The following is a 13,606-nucleotide window of genomic DNA, read 5'->3' on the forward strand; positions in this document are numbered from 1 at the left end:
CCCACATTGTCACTATGGAGATTGTGTCCATGGAAACAGCCATTCCAACATCTTAGGCCTTTCTTTCCTGTGGTGTCACTGGTTTGAGTGATGTGAGAACGTAGGAAGGAAGTGCTGGCTTGGGCAGGCACGCGGGGCGGGACAGGGTGGGATGTGGCTGACAGTAGGACATTTCCGTTCCATCGTGAGTGTCCACCACTTCTCATCTCCACAGTCTAACCTGGAAGACAAGCAGCAGACCCTGAGTGCTGGGAACCTGCACACACGCCCGCCACTGGCAGCCCCTGCTCCATAGTGGCATCGGGATGGACCTCAGCTCCGAGCCCTCTGTAGAGTGCAGCTGACTTGGAAGACATCAAGACCAATGCTGATGCCGCTGCGGGACTCTGGACCTGGAACACGGTGAAGGCAGCAGGGACCTGAGTCTGCAGTGCAGGGCCACTTGGGGGCTTCTCAGGCCATGTCCAACTCCCCAAGGTGCAGACATGCAGCAGAGGACCCCGACCTCCAGGAGCTGCCCCACAGGAGGCTCAGTCTTGGTGGCTGGCTCCAACCTGAGCCGGTATCAGAGGTGACTGATGCAGCAGTCATAACTGACCCAGGAGCACCCAGCCACTCTACAGAGGGCGCTGTCACAGTCCAGAGTCTCCTGACCTCTTCACAGCTGTCTTTAGTTGATACAGCCAGTTCTTTACACAAACAACTCTTTCTCAAGTCTATAGCAGGGACAGAAATCTCAGTCCTTTTCAGAGGCTTGTAAGAGCTGGAGCCTATTAATCCTCAGGGCACCTCAGGACCCTGTCTCCAGCCACCGCCTTGTTTTCCAGACCAGGCTCAGGGCTAGAGTGCCGAGGGCACACACAGAGCTGATGGTTTTACCCAAGGCCTCCAATGGGCTCACAGAGCCCAAAGGTCCCAAGGAGCTGAGCCAGAAAAGCTGGACGAGTAGCCCAGAGTGATGGCGCCTCACCCTTTGTGCCAATCACAGCACGCTGGGCAGACGCATCCCCGAGGCTCCCTGGTGATTCCTCTTTCCTTTCCTCAGATGTCCTCCACCAAAGAGTAAACCTCAGGAAAAGCCAGGTGGCTGTCCCTCTCCTGCTCCCACAATGCTCATCAACACAAAAAACTGTTCAGAAGGCCGTGTGTGTGCAGAAGCTAAGAACTCCCAAATCTCAAGCACAAAGACACACATCTACCCTGATGGAAGGAGGCTAACTGCTCGGCAGAAAATACACATGTTCAGAAAGACACTACAGACACAGCAGTGCAGTATCACCACGCTCAAGTGGAAACTAATTCCAGCAGGACTCTGGGGCCAGGCCCTGAGAACACGGCCCTGTGGTAGAGCCACACTGTCCTTGGCATGTACAAAAAGCAGTGTGGCTTTCCTTGTCCCTCGGTCCCAGAGCTCACTCCAGTGCCACAGTCCATACCCAACTACCATCCCCCCACCAGCCAGCCCAGGGAGATTCACTGTCTTGATGGCTTTCATGCAGCCAAAGAGAGAAGTGGCAACAAATCTCATCGTGACCCTCGAGAACCTGAGGCCCTTTGCAAAATGACACAATGAGACTTGAGTTAGTGGAGCCTCAGAGAATGGCCAGAACAGCCAGAGCCAGCTGAGGGTATGAGTGTGCGGGGAGAGGCTACAAGAACTGAGGCCAGGTGCTCTTGTGAGGTTTTGCTTGTGGAGAGGTGAGGGCAGGCCTTGCTTTGCCAGCTTAGGCTGGCACGCCAATCCTGTTCACTACCTGGAATAGGCCCATGCAACAGTCCCAATCTCTGAACGAGGTGTACCTTGGTTTCCAGCATTTTGGGGGCTGTTTTCCTTTTTAATCTTTTTTATATTCATTCTATCTTTCTATCTTTCTATCTTTCTATCTTTCTATCTTTCTATCTTTCTTTCTATCTATCTATCTATCTATCTATCTATCTATCTATCTATCTATCTATCTATCTGGCACAGGGTCTCGCTATGTAGCTCGGACTCGTAGTGATCCTACTGTCTCAGCCTCCCCAATGCTGGGATTATAGGAGTGCGCCATCATATCTGGTTTCAGTGGCCAGCACAGCGCTGGACTGGCACTGCATGTGGTACCAGGGGTCAAAGCCGGATCCTTGCACTTGCCAGGTGGGTGCTTAGACTGCCAAGCTATCTTCCTGATCTCCCTGGCCCTGGGGGTATTTTTTGAGACAGAAGTCTCACTATAAAGTTTGAACTTGCAATAATCCTCATGCCCCAGCCACCTGAGTACTGGGCTTACAGGTGTACACTAGTGTTTGAACTGGTACTCGGCATCTGCCTAACCAGTTGGTTCTGTGTGCTGCTGGCCATGAATTAGGCTGGCCCAAACACATGATGCCCTGATTTCTCTATTACTTTAAAAATTATTACAGTGGGGAGAATAGCAAGGAAAGAAAAAATCTCTTCAGTACTTACTACGTACCAAAGGCTAGAAGTGCCACAGACATCATTTCATGCAAATACTGAAACACCTGACCTCACCTTCAAGATGAGGAAGTTGAAGCTCAGAGAGGCGGGATCAGTGGCAGAAGCCTCAAGGCTGTGTGAGGTGGACCTGGGGCTCCCAGCCAGCAAAGCTCTTCCAACTGGATCCCAGCACTCCACATTGGATGCTGGAAGGCACTGAAATGCTGAGCTGTAGGCACAGGTCTCCCTCTTGGGCCAAACCCAACCCATGTTCCTTTGCACCATCTCACTTCCCTCGGCTCCCCTGTGGCCTGACCCACTGAGGGATCCTCTGTAACCCTCCAGGCCAGACTATTGCCTCTCCTCCCAGCAGCAGGCATTCACCAGCTCATCATGCCCAGTCCCACCAGGGTCATGGGGCAGCCTCCTCAGCTCCCTAACACACATGAATTTCTTTGACAGTAAGTGGGAGGAGGGAAAGCAAATAATTCTGAATCAGTGCGGACTGAGGGCCTGGCGAGTCAAATTCTGAGAAACTTTTCTTCCCCAGGACTCACCCCATTAACAGGTTCAATGCCCTGGACCTGAATGCTGTAGAGGTGACCCTGGCTCTCAGAGCATCTGGTCAAACAAGTGCACACTAAAACTGTGCTGATGACAGGAAGGCTGCAGAGCCAGCTGAGGAGGGCACTTTATATAAGGCTTCAGAAAGAAGGGCTCCCCTGAGGGCGTGACCTTGCAGCTGAGGCCCAGAGATGAGGCAGGGCCCAGCCCCATCTAGCACAGAGGCACACTCACTAACACCCAGGAGGACAGCTGGCCCCAGGCAGGTGAGGGTGGCCAGGAAAGCCTAGAAGAGGCAGAGCAAGGAGCCTGGCCTTTATTCCAACTCTGACAGCATCTCTGAAGGCAAGACTTCAGGTGAAGCAGGTGGCTTCTGGAGATGCAGCACAAGGCTTGGCCAGCAACAGATCTGGGGTCTGTGCTTGAACTCCAGGACTGCCCTAAACAGGCCAAGGAGGACCACGGGGTCCACAGAGCCTTCCTTTACGACAGATAGGCTGGAAGGCTGTGTCTGTGAGCAGCTGGCACAGCCCAGATAAAGGTCACTGCTCCTCACCCACTGTATCACAGTAGCTGGAATGGAAGCCAGCGGCCCCCTTGTTCACCACCTGCCAAGGAGGAAAGCCATCTCCTGGCCACCAGGCACAATGAAGCCAGAGAGAGAACCACCTCAGTGGGGGTGGGGGTGGGGATGGGGTGATGCAGAAGACACCCAAAGGGCCACTTACTCCAAGTACTAGGGTAGGGTATTTGCTGAGAGACGGGTGGGTGGTAGGTCCCAGGAGCTACCTTGAACCCTCCAGTTAGAGCTGCAAAAAAACGCCCAGGCCAGCCCAGTAGCTACGTGGCCAGCACTCACTGAGGCCTGACTGAATCCTCACCCAGCTGATACGGTTATTTTCCTCTTCGCAGAAGAACCTGAGGCCCACCCCTCTCACACTGTGTTTTGCAGACCACAGGAGACACATATGTACATATTGTTTCTTCCCTGTTTTGTCTGGGTTCCCAGTCATGGTGCCTCTGCAAATCCCGCAAGGACCTTAAGAGCATACTCGGGTAGGGGTGTGTTTCTGTCTTGATGACTGGGACTGCCACACAATCCTCTGGCCCACCCTGGGCCTCAAGGATGGTGACAGCCTTCAATGCTACTCCACTGAACTGAGAAGCCAGGAAAAGGACTTGTTTCTGGGAACCACATCTGGACAGAAGACTGAATGCAGCGTGTCTGCCCTTTCCTTAACCTCGGCAGACTCGAGGACTCCAATGGGATGGTCAACTCTTCTCCAGCTCACTATACTGCTTGAGAGCTGAGGTCCTGTCAACTAGGGGACCCAAGGAGGACCAGAGACTATGCCCAAAATTCTTGGGAGCTGCCTACCAGGCCCACAGGCTAGAATTCAGGTCAAAACCAAAAGCAATGTTGCCAGACCTGCCAGGTTGTATTTTAGGACTACACCTCGTGGCCCCAACAGAGCTGCAGTCCAATGACAGGGGCCAATGACAGGGGCCAGGAACAGGCACTCCAGCCCAGGAACATGGAGAAGGGTTAACACAACAGCTGACAAAGGGGCAGGACCATAGGCAGGTGGCCGAGCAGTGCTGATAGTGCAGTGGCCGATGAGGATGACCTACTTCAAACCCACAGGACTGCATCTAATCACTGGGTTTCTGTGTCCCAAGAACACACAATCTGGCTTCCAATCCCCTTTCCCGCCCTGCTCTGCACCCTACATCGGCAACCTTGCTCCCTGGAAGATCAAGCGAAAGCACTGCAGCAACCACACAACCCCTTCCAGCCTACAGGGGCCTCACCAAGGGCAGTGCGGGGAGCCACCTGGGAAAAGCTGCTCGGATGTGGGAAGCCAGCACATTCTGGGATGAACTGACTTTCCTTCAAACTGCTGCCAAGCATTCCACAGAAAGACAGGGCCTTGACCACAAAGCAGTGTCAGGACTCCATGCCCTCTGTGCCTGTGGGAACAGAGTCCACACAGAAGTCATCTCCCACTTGGAGAGAAATGAGCTGTCAGAGAACACTTGACTGTCCTCAAAAGTAGGCCCCCAGCCAGGAGCAACAAGCATCACAATCACATCTGTTTCTCTTTTCTTCGTTCTATCATTCCTCCTGCCTCAGTGGCGGGCAGGGAGGGTGAAGAAGCAAGCATAGGCAGTTCGGACCACCTGCTTCCAGGACCCCAGTCCTCTAATTCTTTCTCTACAGAAGCGGGCGCAGACAGTCTGGCTAGATGTATGTGTGTGTGCACGTGCACGTGCATGCATGCACACACACACACACACACACACCAGCTACTCAATCTCTCTATTTTGAAGAGTAAAATTAAATTGGATGCCAAAGTCTACTAAATCTCTGAGAGAATTTTCCTTTCCTTTGTACTTTTGAAAAGGAATCCTTCATGGTACTGGATGAGGAAGATTTCATATAAGAAAACTTTGAGGATTTTCTTTTTTCAAAGAAAAATACTGCAAACACTTTACAGAAATGCAACCAATTAAAGAGACCTTAGGCTAGAACTGTCCCAGAGACAGAGGCAAGAGCCGATGAGGGCAGAAGTTCCAGGCCGGGGCGGGGCGGGGGGGCTTGTCCTGGATGAGAGTCACACTCTGCCTTGAGGGCCACTGCGGGGCCCACTTGCCAGCTCTGCTCAGTCGGCAGGCTTCAGAAGAATCACCCTGGGCCCCTACCAGGACTGTTTGAAGACTCCACCACTTGCCCACAGACATTCTAAGGAGCTAAGTAACAAACAGAAAAAACTCTTGTATCTGCCTGGTGCAGGTGTGACCCGCGCTACTAAATGCCGCTAGTGTCAAGGCCCCGACACCTACTGGGCCGGGCGGGGCGGCCCTCACTCACCTGTGCTTGCTGTCCTCTCCATTCCCACGCGCACTGCCCCCCTCACCCCCGCTCCGACTGCTCTGTGCTGAGGCTGCCTTTCGAGGTCTTGTTCTGCAAGTGTGGGAGAGGGCACGGAAGGGGGGGCTGATGCCGGCAAAGCCACGAGGAGGAGACCAGACAGCGGGACAGAGGGGCCAAGTGTGGGAGTCAGGGAGGGTAGAGGTGAGGACAGGAACAGCACATGGAAAAGGAAAGAAAAAGGAGAATCAGTATTGAACAACACACAGGAGACACCCAGACAAGGTTTCTGAAGCAAAATTTGACCGTAAGTAAACAGAGAATACCATGAGAGCTATAATCCACCTCTGGAAATAATTTTTAATGAAAAGCATAAACATCTTTCAGGAAGATTTTGAGGATGGACCTCCAGGCAACCGTTTACTACTTCCTCATTCTTAGAGATCAAAGGCTGTGAGCAGCCACTGGCCACCAGGTGTCACTGTGACCTGCCAGATGGGGAAGCTACTGCAGGAAACATTAGGTGGCAGTAGCTCCACCCTATTGCTTTGGGGTTCCTTCTCCACCCCCCCTCCCATGGACAATATCTCAGAAACGGGTCAGTTACCTCCTCCATTTCCTAACAGGGCAGTGGGGGCCACAGTGTATCACCAGGCTACCTTTGCAGCTCTACAATTTGAAGGAGACTGAACTTCCCCAAAACCCAGGCAATTCTTTCCCCATCACCCAAATCTCTAGAAAATATCTCTGATTCCCATCTCACCAGATCAACCTGTGAACTGCAAGTCTATTAAACTACAGTGGAAGTCAGTAATTTCATCAAGCCTGATCTAATTTCTCTGAATAAATAGAAAGTCCCTTCAAGAACAAATGCACACATTGTTTGCAGCCCCCTCATACCACACAGGGTGCTGGCCCATGGGCCTGCCTTCAGGACAGTGCCTCTCCACTTTCCTGGGGCCAGGAACAGGCCAGAAACACTAGGTGCAGGTGGGAACGGGCACAGTGGAGTCTTCCGAAGACTGGGCTTTAGTCTTCTGGGAGCAGGCACCCTCACCCCCCCGCCCTGTAGGGAATGCAGGCTCTTTGGGCCTTTGACTCACCTTGTGCTTGGGGCACCTCACCGAGAAGTTCTCCTCATGAAGCAAACAATCTGCAAGACAGAAGAGACAATCAACAGTCAATGCAGCCTGACCCAAGTGTGGTCATGAAGTCTACAACTGAGAGCATCAGACTTGGAGGTGAAAGGTCCCTATGCTGTGGTTTCTAACATGAACACACTACCACCCCAAATAAACTATGTGGTACCATGTCACAGTGCAGTACCAATCACTTAAATAAGTAACATTTTAAAATGGCTAATGGTATGCCTGAACACTGATGGTATCAAACTGCTTGAACAACCAGGATACACAAATGTGTAAGTATTCCTAATTTCATTAAGAAAAGAATGGAAGGGCCAGCCAAATAGCACAGAGGATTAAAGCACCTGCAAGCAGGTGCAAGGGCTGGGGGTTTGATCCCGGGCACGCTGAGATGGCAATCGAGACTGGGTGAAATGGTGCATGCCTGTAATCCCAGCTCTTGGGAGGCTGTAAACAAGCAGATCACTATGACTCCGATCTAGTAGTGAGACCCTGAACATCTGCCTTCAGGTGAGCGGGGCTCCATGGCACAAGGCTGGTGCAAAGCACAGCAAGGAAATCTAATTAATGAGTTAGTCTGCACACCACAGCTCCTGCAGCCAGGTCACTGGTGCAGGACGTGGTGGCAGGGTCTCAGTCAGTCGGTCAGTCAGTCGGTCCGTCCGTCTGTGTCTCCCCCTTCCTTCCCTCCCTCATTTTTTCTTTTTTGTGGTACCAGGGATCAAATTCAGGACCTTGTGCTTGCCAAGCAAACACTTATTCCACTGAGCTATCTCCCCAGCAAAGGCACTTTTTAATTTTTATGCAGAGCTCAGGAATTTGTGATGGGAGAGGGGACTAGGCCAAGAGCCCTGCTGCCACCACACCCCACTCCACTGCAGAAACAGGAGCCTCTTCACACCCGAGTCACATAGTTCACACAGAACACTTCGGGAATAGCGGAATCCCAAGAGAGTGCTTGTAATCCCAAGTGGGGTGGTAGAAGGAGTGATTCATTCCAACTTTTAACACGGTGACAGCACTCTTGACGCCAGTGAGAAACATCTGCCTTCAGGTGAGCGGGGCTCCATGGCACAAGGCTGATGCAGAGCAGAGCAAGGAAATCTAATTAATGAGTTCACTCTGCACACCACAGCTCTGCAGACCGCCAGCCGGGTCACTGGTGCAGGACGTGGTGGCAGAATGTTAATAAATATTGATCACACATTCTCAGAGGCTCCCCAGCACCATGGCAGAAGGCAGCTGTAGTACTTACCCTTGTTAAGTTTGCAATTTAACCAGTTTAGGCTGAGATCCAGCTTACTAGCCTGTGTACCCAGAGATTTCAAGTGAAATAGTAATGAGCAAAGAAGCATATAAATGAGAACTTTCAGGTTCCCAGTTTGCTGAATGAATCCAAGGATACTTTCCTCATTCAGCTCACCCCACACCAGCAGGACCTGCCTTGGGCATCCTCAGCTATCCAGAGGGGGTGTGTCAGCCCTCTGTGCTCACTGGGCCCAGGAGCCCAGCAGTCCGCACTAACCTCCAGACCCCTCCCCCCACAGGCAACCAGCCTGGCGGCAAATGAAATGTGTTAATTTAAAACCCACAAGTACATAGCGTGACCAAGACTCCTGCTGCTCCAATCTGCCAGAGAGTTTATGAACAGCAGGAGAGAGACAACTGGAGCTCAGGGAAGCACTGTCTCCTCACCTGGGCTCTGCAGCACTGCAGAGCTGGCCATGAGGTTTACAGAACCTAGGACAGGGCTGTGTTTGTGGTAAAGGACGCCATCAGAAAGGCACAGGTGGCTCAGCTCCCCACAGCCGCAGCAGAGTGACCAGCAGACATGGATCACTGATAAGTGTGCCTAAAGCTAGGAAATGCTTTCCTGAATTAAAGCAAAGAAGAATAAGCATATACATACAGGACAACTGAGAACTAGGTCCAGGTAGTTTGGGAAAAGGAAGTCTCTTTAGAGTTGCCAGGGGCTGTGCCCACCTCGGCCCATGGGAACACCGCGCAGACAAGCGCGCTTGGCTGTTTTCTTGCAGAGCCACAGATTGTTGGGAACTGCAATTTTGTCCCTGGCAGATGTCAGCAGCACAGCGAGAGAGCTCTGAGCCTTGGGAGGAAGGATACAGGGAGCTTCTGCCACCTTCAGCCGGCTCCATGGGGTGGACACCGAGAACAGGAGACAGTGCAGTGAGTCTCTTCTGGGGCACCTACAACATGACTGGCCAGCCAGTTGCCTGACGTGGTTTCTCTGAAGCCTGATTACCCTACACTGCAGAGGGCCTGCTCAGCATTTCCACGGGATGAAGTCAAAACAAGACTGAGAAAGCGGCCTCCTCACCAAGATGTCTTCCAGAAACAAACAGCCCGCAGGGAGGGTACGCACTTTCATTTCTCTATATGCCGGGTGGGCTTTGTGGAGCCCCTTGTAACAAGTGCCACAAACAGCTTCATATACGTGCCTAGCCACGGAGACTGGCTCAACACAGCAACCAAAGGGATGAGGTGAGAGAACCAAGAACATCCTGTCCTCTGGATCTGCTGGGCAGCAGGCACTATCTCAGGCTTGGCTACCACTGACCTCTGAGCTGCTGTCATCTGTTGCTGTCCTGCAGAGGGGAAGGGGGCTCTTGGAGCACATGGAGGGAAATAAGGGGCTGCCTTCTGGGAGGGGCCAGACCCTAGGCACTCCACATGACTGCTCCAGGACAACAACCCACTACCAGAAGCCCAAAGTCTACAGTGGAGGGCTGCTTCAACAAAGCAGTCAGGCTCAGGTTGCTTTGGTTCGATCCCCACAACACAAGACAGCCAGTTATGCCTTGAAGGCATTCGGAGCAAAAAAAAAAACACTTCTACAGTGGAGGGAGCAGCTTCGAAATGATGCTACGAAGGTGGCTTCAGTGACTGAAATTCCCAGCTGTGTTTTCTTCATGAGAGTAAAAGGAAAATCCCCTCCAGCAAAAGTCTTCATGCACTGAAGAATCATTAATGAGCTACCACAGCTCTTTTTTCCTAGTCTTAATTGCTATGGCTCACTGTATTAAATGCATTAATTTTTTAAAAAAATAAGTCAAAGCTCATGGCTCATGATCTTACTGCATGCTCTATCTGGAGCCAAATCATGTGCCTGGGACATAACAGGCAGCACAGAAAGGTGGATAATGATATCAGAAATCAGGACCAATGCTGGGGGTGGAGGGAAGGTGCAGGAGCCACAGATCCTCAGGAAACAAAGATTCTGTTTCCATGGAGACATTCTAGCAATAAAAGTTTTCCCTGAGACATCAATAGCTCTTCAAAGGTTTAGGAGGAAGGGAGGAAGAGAGAAGGGAGGAAGGGAGGGAGGGAGGGAAGGAGGGAGGGTGGGAGGGAGGGAGATAGACAGAGACCGACCAGTAGTTGGCAGCAAAGCTGAGGATCGAAGACCATGGCCCCATATTCAGCCAGAGGTATTACTAGCTCAAAGCTCAAGTGGGCAGCACACATGACAGGCTGGAACAGAAAATGACAGGTATCATCTGCTGATTGACCCTCAGCTAATGAACAGAGTCCCTGCTGCCTTTAGGCTGGAGGGGAGGGATATAATGTTTCCACTGACTTCCTCACCCTCTCTGAAAAGTCCTAGTAAGACTGCTGGATTTCAGGGGCTGGGGAGATGGCTCAGTAGAATAAGAGCTTCCCTGGCAAGCGCAAGGGCTTGAGTTCAATCCCCGGTTCCGCAAAAAAAAAAAAAGTTACCATATTGTTGGGGGCCTGTCCCTTAGAGCTCAGTTCTTTAAGTGTGGTTCAATCCCCACAACTCAAGCCAGCCAAACCTGCCCTGAAGGCATTCGGAGCCAAAAAAAAAAAGATTGCTGGGTTTCAGCAAGGTGGCTCTAGGTGTGCTGTCCAGTCATGAGTTGTATGTGTGGTCACTTAGATCTAGGTTTTTAAAAATTCACTTTTTCTGTACCACTAGCCATATTTTGAGTGTTCAACAGTCACATCTGGCTGTGGGTGTGGTAATGCAGTATGTAAATCCAGAGTGTTTCTACCGTCACAAAAAGTTCCACCAAGTAGCATGCTTACTTCTTCAAGCCCTACTAGAAGGCAGGTAGGGGTAGGAGCACATCCCCAGCTGGCCTTGCGGCTGCCAGCCTCACTACTATGACGCTGGTGTCCAGTGTGCCTGCCCACAGGACATGCTCGGCTTAGGGCACAATCATGGCTTGACTGCTCTGCCTAAGGTTTCTGAACAGAGCCTCAGTGCAGGAGACCACAGGGCAAATCAGGTCTTGCAGGATTTTCCATATAAAAAGACCAATCACCCCCAACTTAACACTTAGAACCCTCACTTGAAAGCTTCAAGTAGAAAAGAAAACATTCTGCAGGAACTGGGGCAACACAATAAAAAATGAGGAAAGGCAACTGGTTGGCTCCTGAGAGAGGATTTAACAGCTGTGCTGCTGTATGTACTGCTACAGAACGTGCTGGCCCACGACCTAGGGCTAAAGAAAGTCCAGACAACACAGAAGCACTTTCTAAAACCCAAACTCGCTCACAGGAAATTATGATGCTATTTCTTGTTCCCTACTGTCCCTCTAGTCAACAGTGTTCTAGCCACCACCACACACACCTGTACATGTACACACACACACACACACACACACACACACACAAGACCCTAACTTGGGCAGTAAGCACTATCATCTGTACATTTTCTGGTCCTTTCAGTTGTTACTTCTACACTAACTTGTAGGAAAGACGGGAGAGGAAAGGGACAGAGAGAAAGGTACAAAAGCTGGGGATTCACTCTAACAAAAGTTGGGGGAGCCAACAAGATGCTGACCTTGGAGCAGGGTGAACAAGACCAATTCCTGAGGCCCCACATGCCCGTCCTCTGGCTGCTTTACAACTGTGCCTGTCCCTGAAGCAGGTCAGCCTTACTCTCTTTCATACCAAAGCCCGCTGCCTCCTTGACAGCCCTGTTTCAACCCCACAACTTGGGGAGCACTCAGACCACACATAACCTGCTCCTTACTGCATTCTCATTTTATTCTTCCTCCAACCTGAGTGTGAGGCATTATGAAGACTAGCAGGCTGAAGGTCTTACGGACACTCGATGGTCAGAAAGTAAGTGGGAGAAAATAACCCACTGAAGAGACTGAAGTCTAGGGGAAGAGGCTATTCCTCCCACGGCACAACGAGCCAAACCAGAGTCCTGTGAGCAACTCACTGTGTAGCACAGGAGGTTTCTCTCAGCAGACATCACCGTGCAAAACACCATCTGTTCTATCTCAACAGATGAAGTGTCACAGCCCTGTGACACAAACCCTTATCATTTATTTCAGGAAATGATACTAGGACACTAGGAGAATCTTAGGGTCCTGGCCCACAGCCCTCGACACCTTGGAATTTCCTCAGTGTAGGAGCACCTTCAGTTCCCAGCAAGGACCATGTGGCTAGGGCTGGAGACTGAGTTAGTAATCAGTCCCAGGTGATGAACCTTCTCTGAAAACCCCCAAATGACAAAGGTTCAGGAAGCGTCCAGGTGTTGAATGCATGGAGGTGCTTGAGGGTGGCGCACCTGCTAGGGCACATCTGTCTCCTCCACCCCCAGCGCTGCATCTTTTCCATTTGGCTCTTCCTTTGTATCCTTTATAACAAAAGGGTAAATATAAGAAAATGCTTCCTGGGGTTCTCTGAGTGTTCTAGCACATTAATCAAACCAGAGGAGAGAGGTAGGAACCCTGGGTACAGCAGGTCATTCAGAAGCTTAAGTCACAACCTGGGACTTGAGAATGCTGTGTGAAGTGGGGCAGTGGGGCACTGAGCCCTGAGTGTGTGGGATCTGCACTCACTCTGTTTAGTGTGAAACCTGAGATTGTGGGATACTAGTGTCCCTGGGAGACTGCTAGGTGTCCACAGAAAAGGAGCATGGGGTACATGGTGAGCAGCAAAAGATGCTTTTCCTATTTGACACACAGTCCTTTGTGATAAAACACTCTTCAAATTAGAACTAGACTGGCATTCCCTCAGGTACATCAAGAACACTTATGCAAAGCTATCTCTCTCTCTCTCTCTCTCTCTCTCTCTCTCTCTCTCTCTCTCTCTCTCACATTCAGTTATTCATTCATGCATTTATTAGCAGTACTAGAGATCCAATCTTGAACTCAAGGACGTTTTTGCCACTATGCTACATCCCTAGCCCTTTTATTTTTTATTGTGAGAAAGGAACCTTAGCTTCCCAAGTAGCTGAGATTAGAAGTGTGTGCCACCACACCTGACTTTATATTTCCCAAATCAGGAATAAGAAAGGGTGTCCACTCTTAACACACTTATCCAAACCTTTATTGGAGGTTCTAGCCAAGGCTGGCAACTAGGCAGGGAAAATAAATAAAAGGCATCAGATCAGGAAGGCAAAGCCAGGTGTGGTGGGGCGTATCCATAATCCCAGAACTCAGGGGGCTAAGGCAGGAGCACCACTGTGAATCCAACACCAGCCTGGGCCACAATGGAGTTCAGGGATGACCTGAACTGTATGGTGAAATTCTATCTCAAAAAGCCCCCCACCAAACAAACAAACAAACACCAACTAAACAAACAAACAAA

General features: G+C 50.9%; 1 protein-coding gene across 1 annotated transcript in view; it reads right to left on the reverse strand.

Annotated features, from left to right (window-relative positions):
- Positions 1–13,606, reverse strand: part of Tcf20 (transcription factor 20) — a 96,107-nt gene continuing 82,501 nt past the window's right edge. Inside the window, exons 5-7 of the mRNA XM_023702518.1 lie at positions 6,974–7,023; positions 5,871–5,996; positions 1–220 (exon numbers count right to left, since the gene is read on the reverse strand). Of these exons, the coding sequence (XP_023558286.1) occupies positions 5,913–5,996; positions 6,974–7,023 (134 nt within the window). The 3' untranslated portion in view covers positions 1–220; positions 5,871–5,912. The remainder of the gene's footprint in view (positions 221–5,870; positions 5,997–6,973; positions 7,024–13,606) is intronic.

This window comes from Octodon degus, unplaced genomic scaffold (genome assembly GCF_000260255.1).
Source record: "Octodon degus isolate 3935 unplaced genomic scaffold, OctDeg1.0 scaffold00153, whole genome shotgun sequence".
In the NCBI taxonomy this organism is placed as follows: domain Eukaryota; kingdom Metazoa; phylum Chordata; class Mammalia; order Rodentia; family Octodontidae; genus Octodon; species Octodon degus.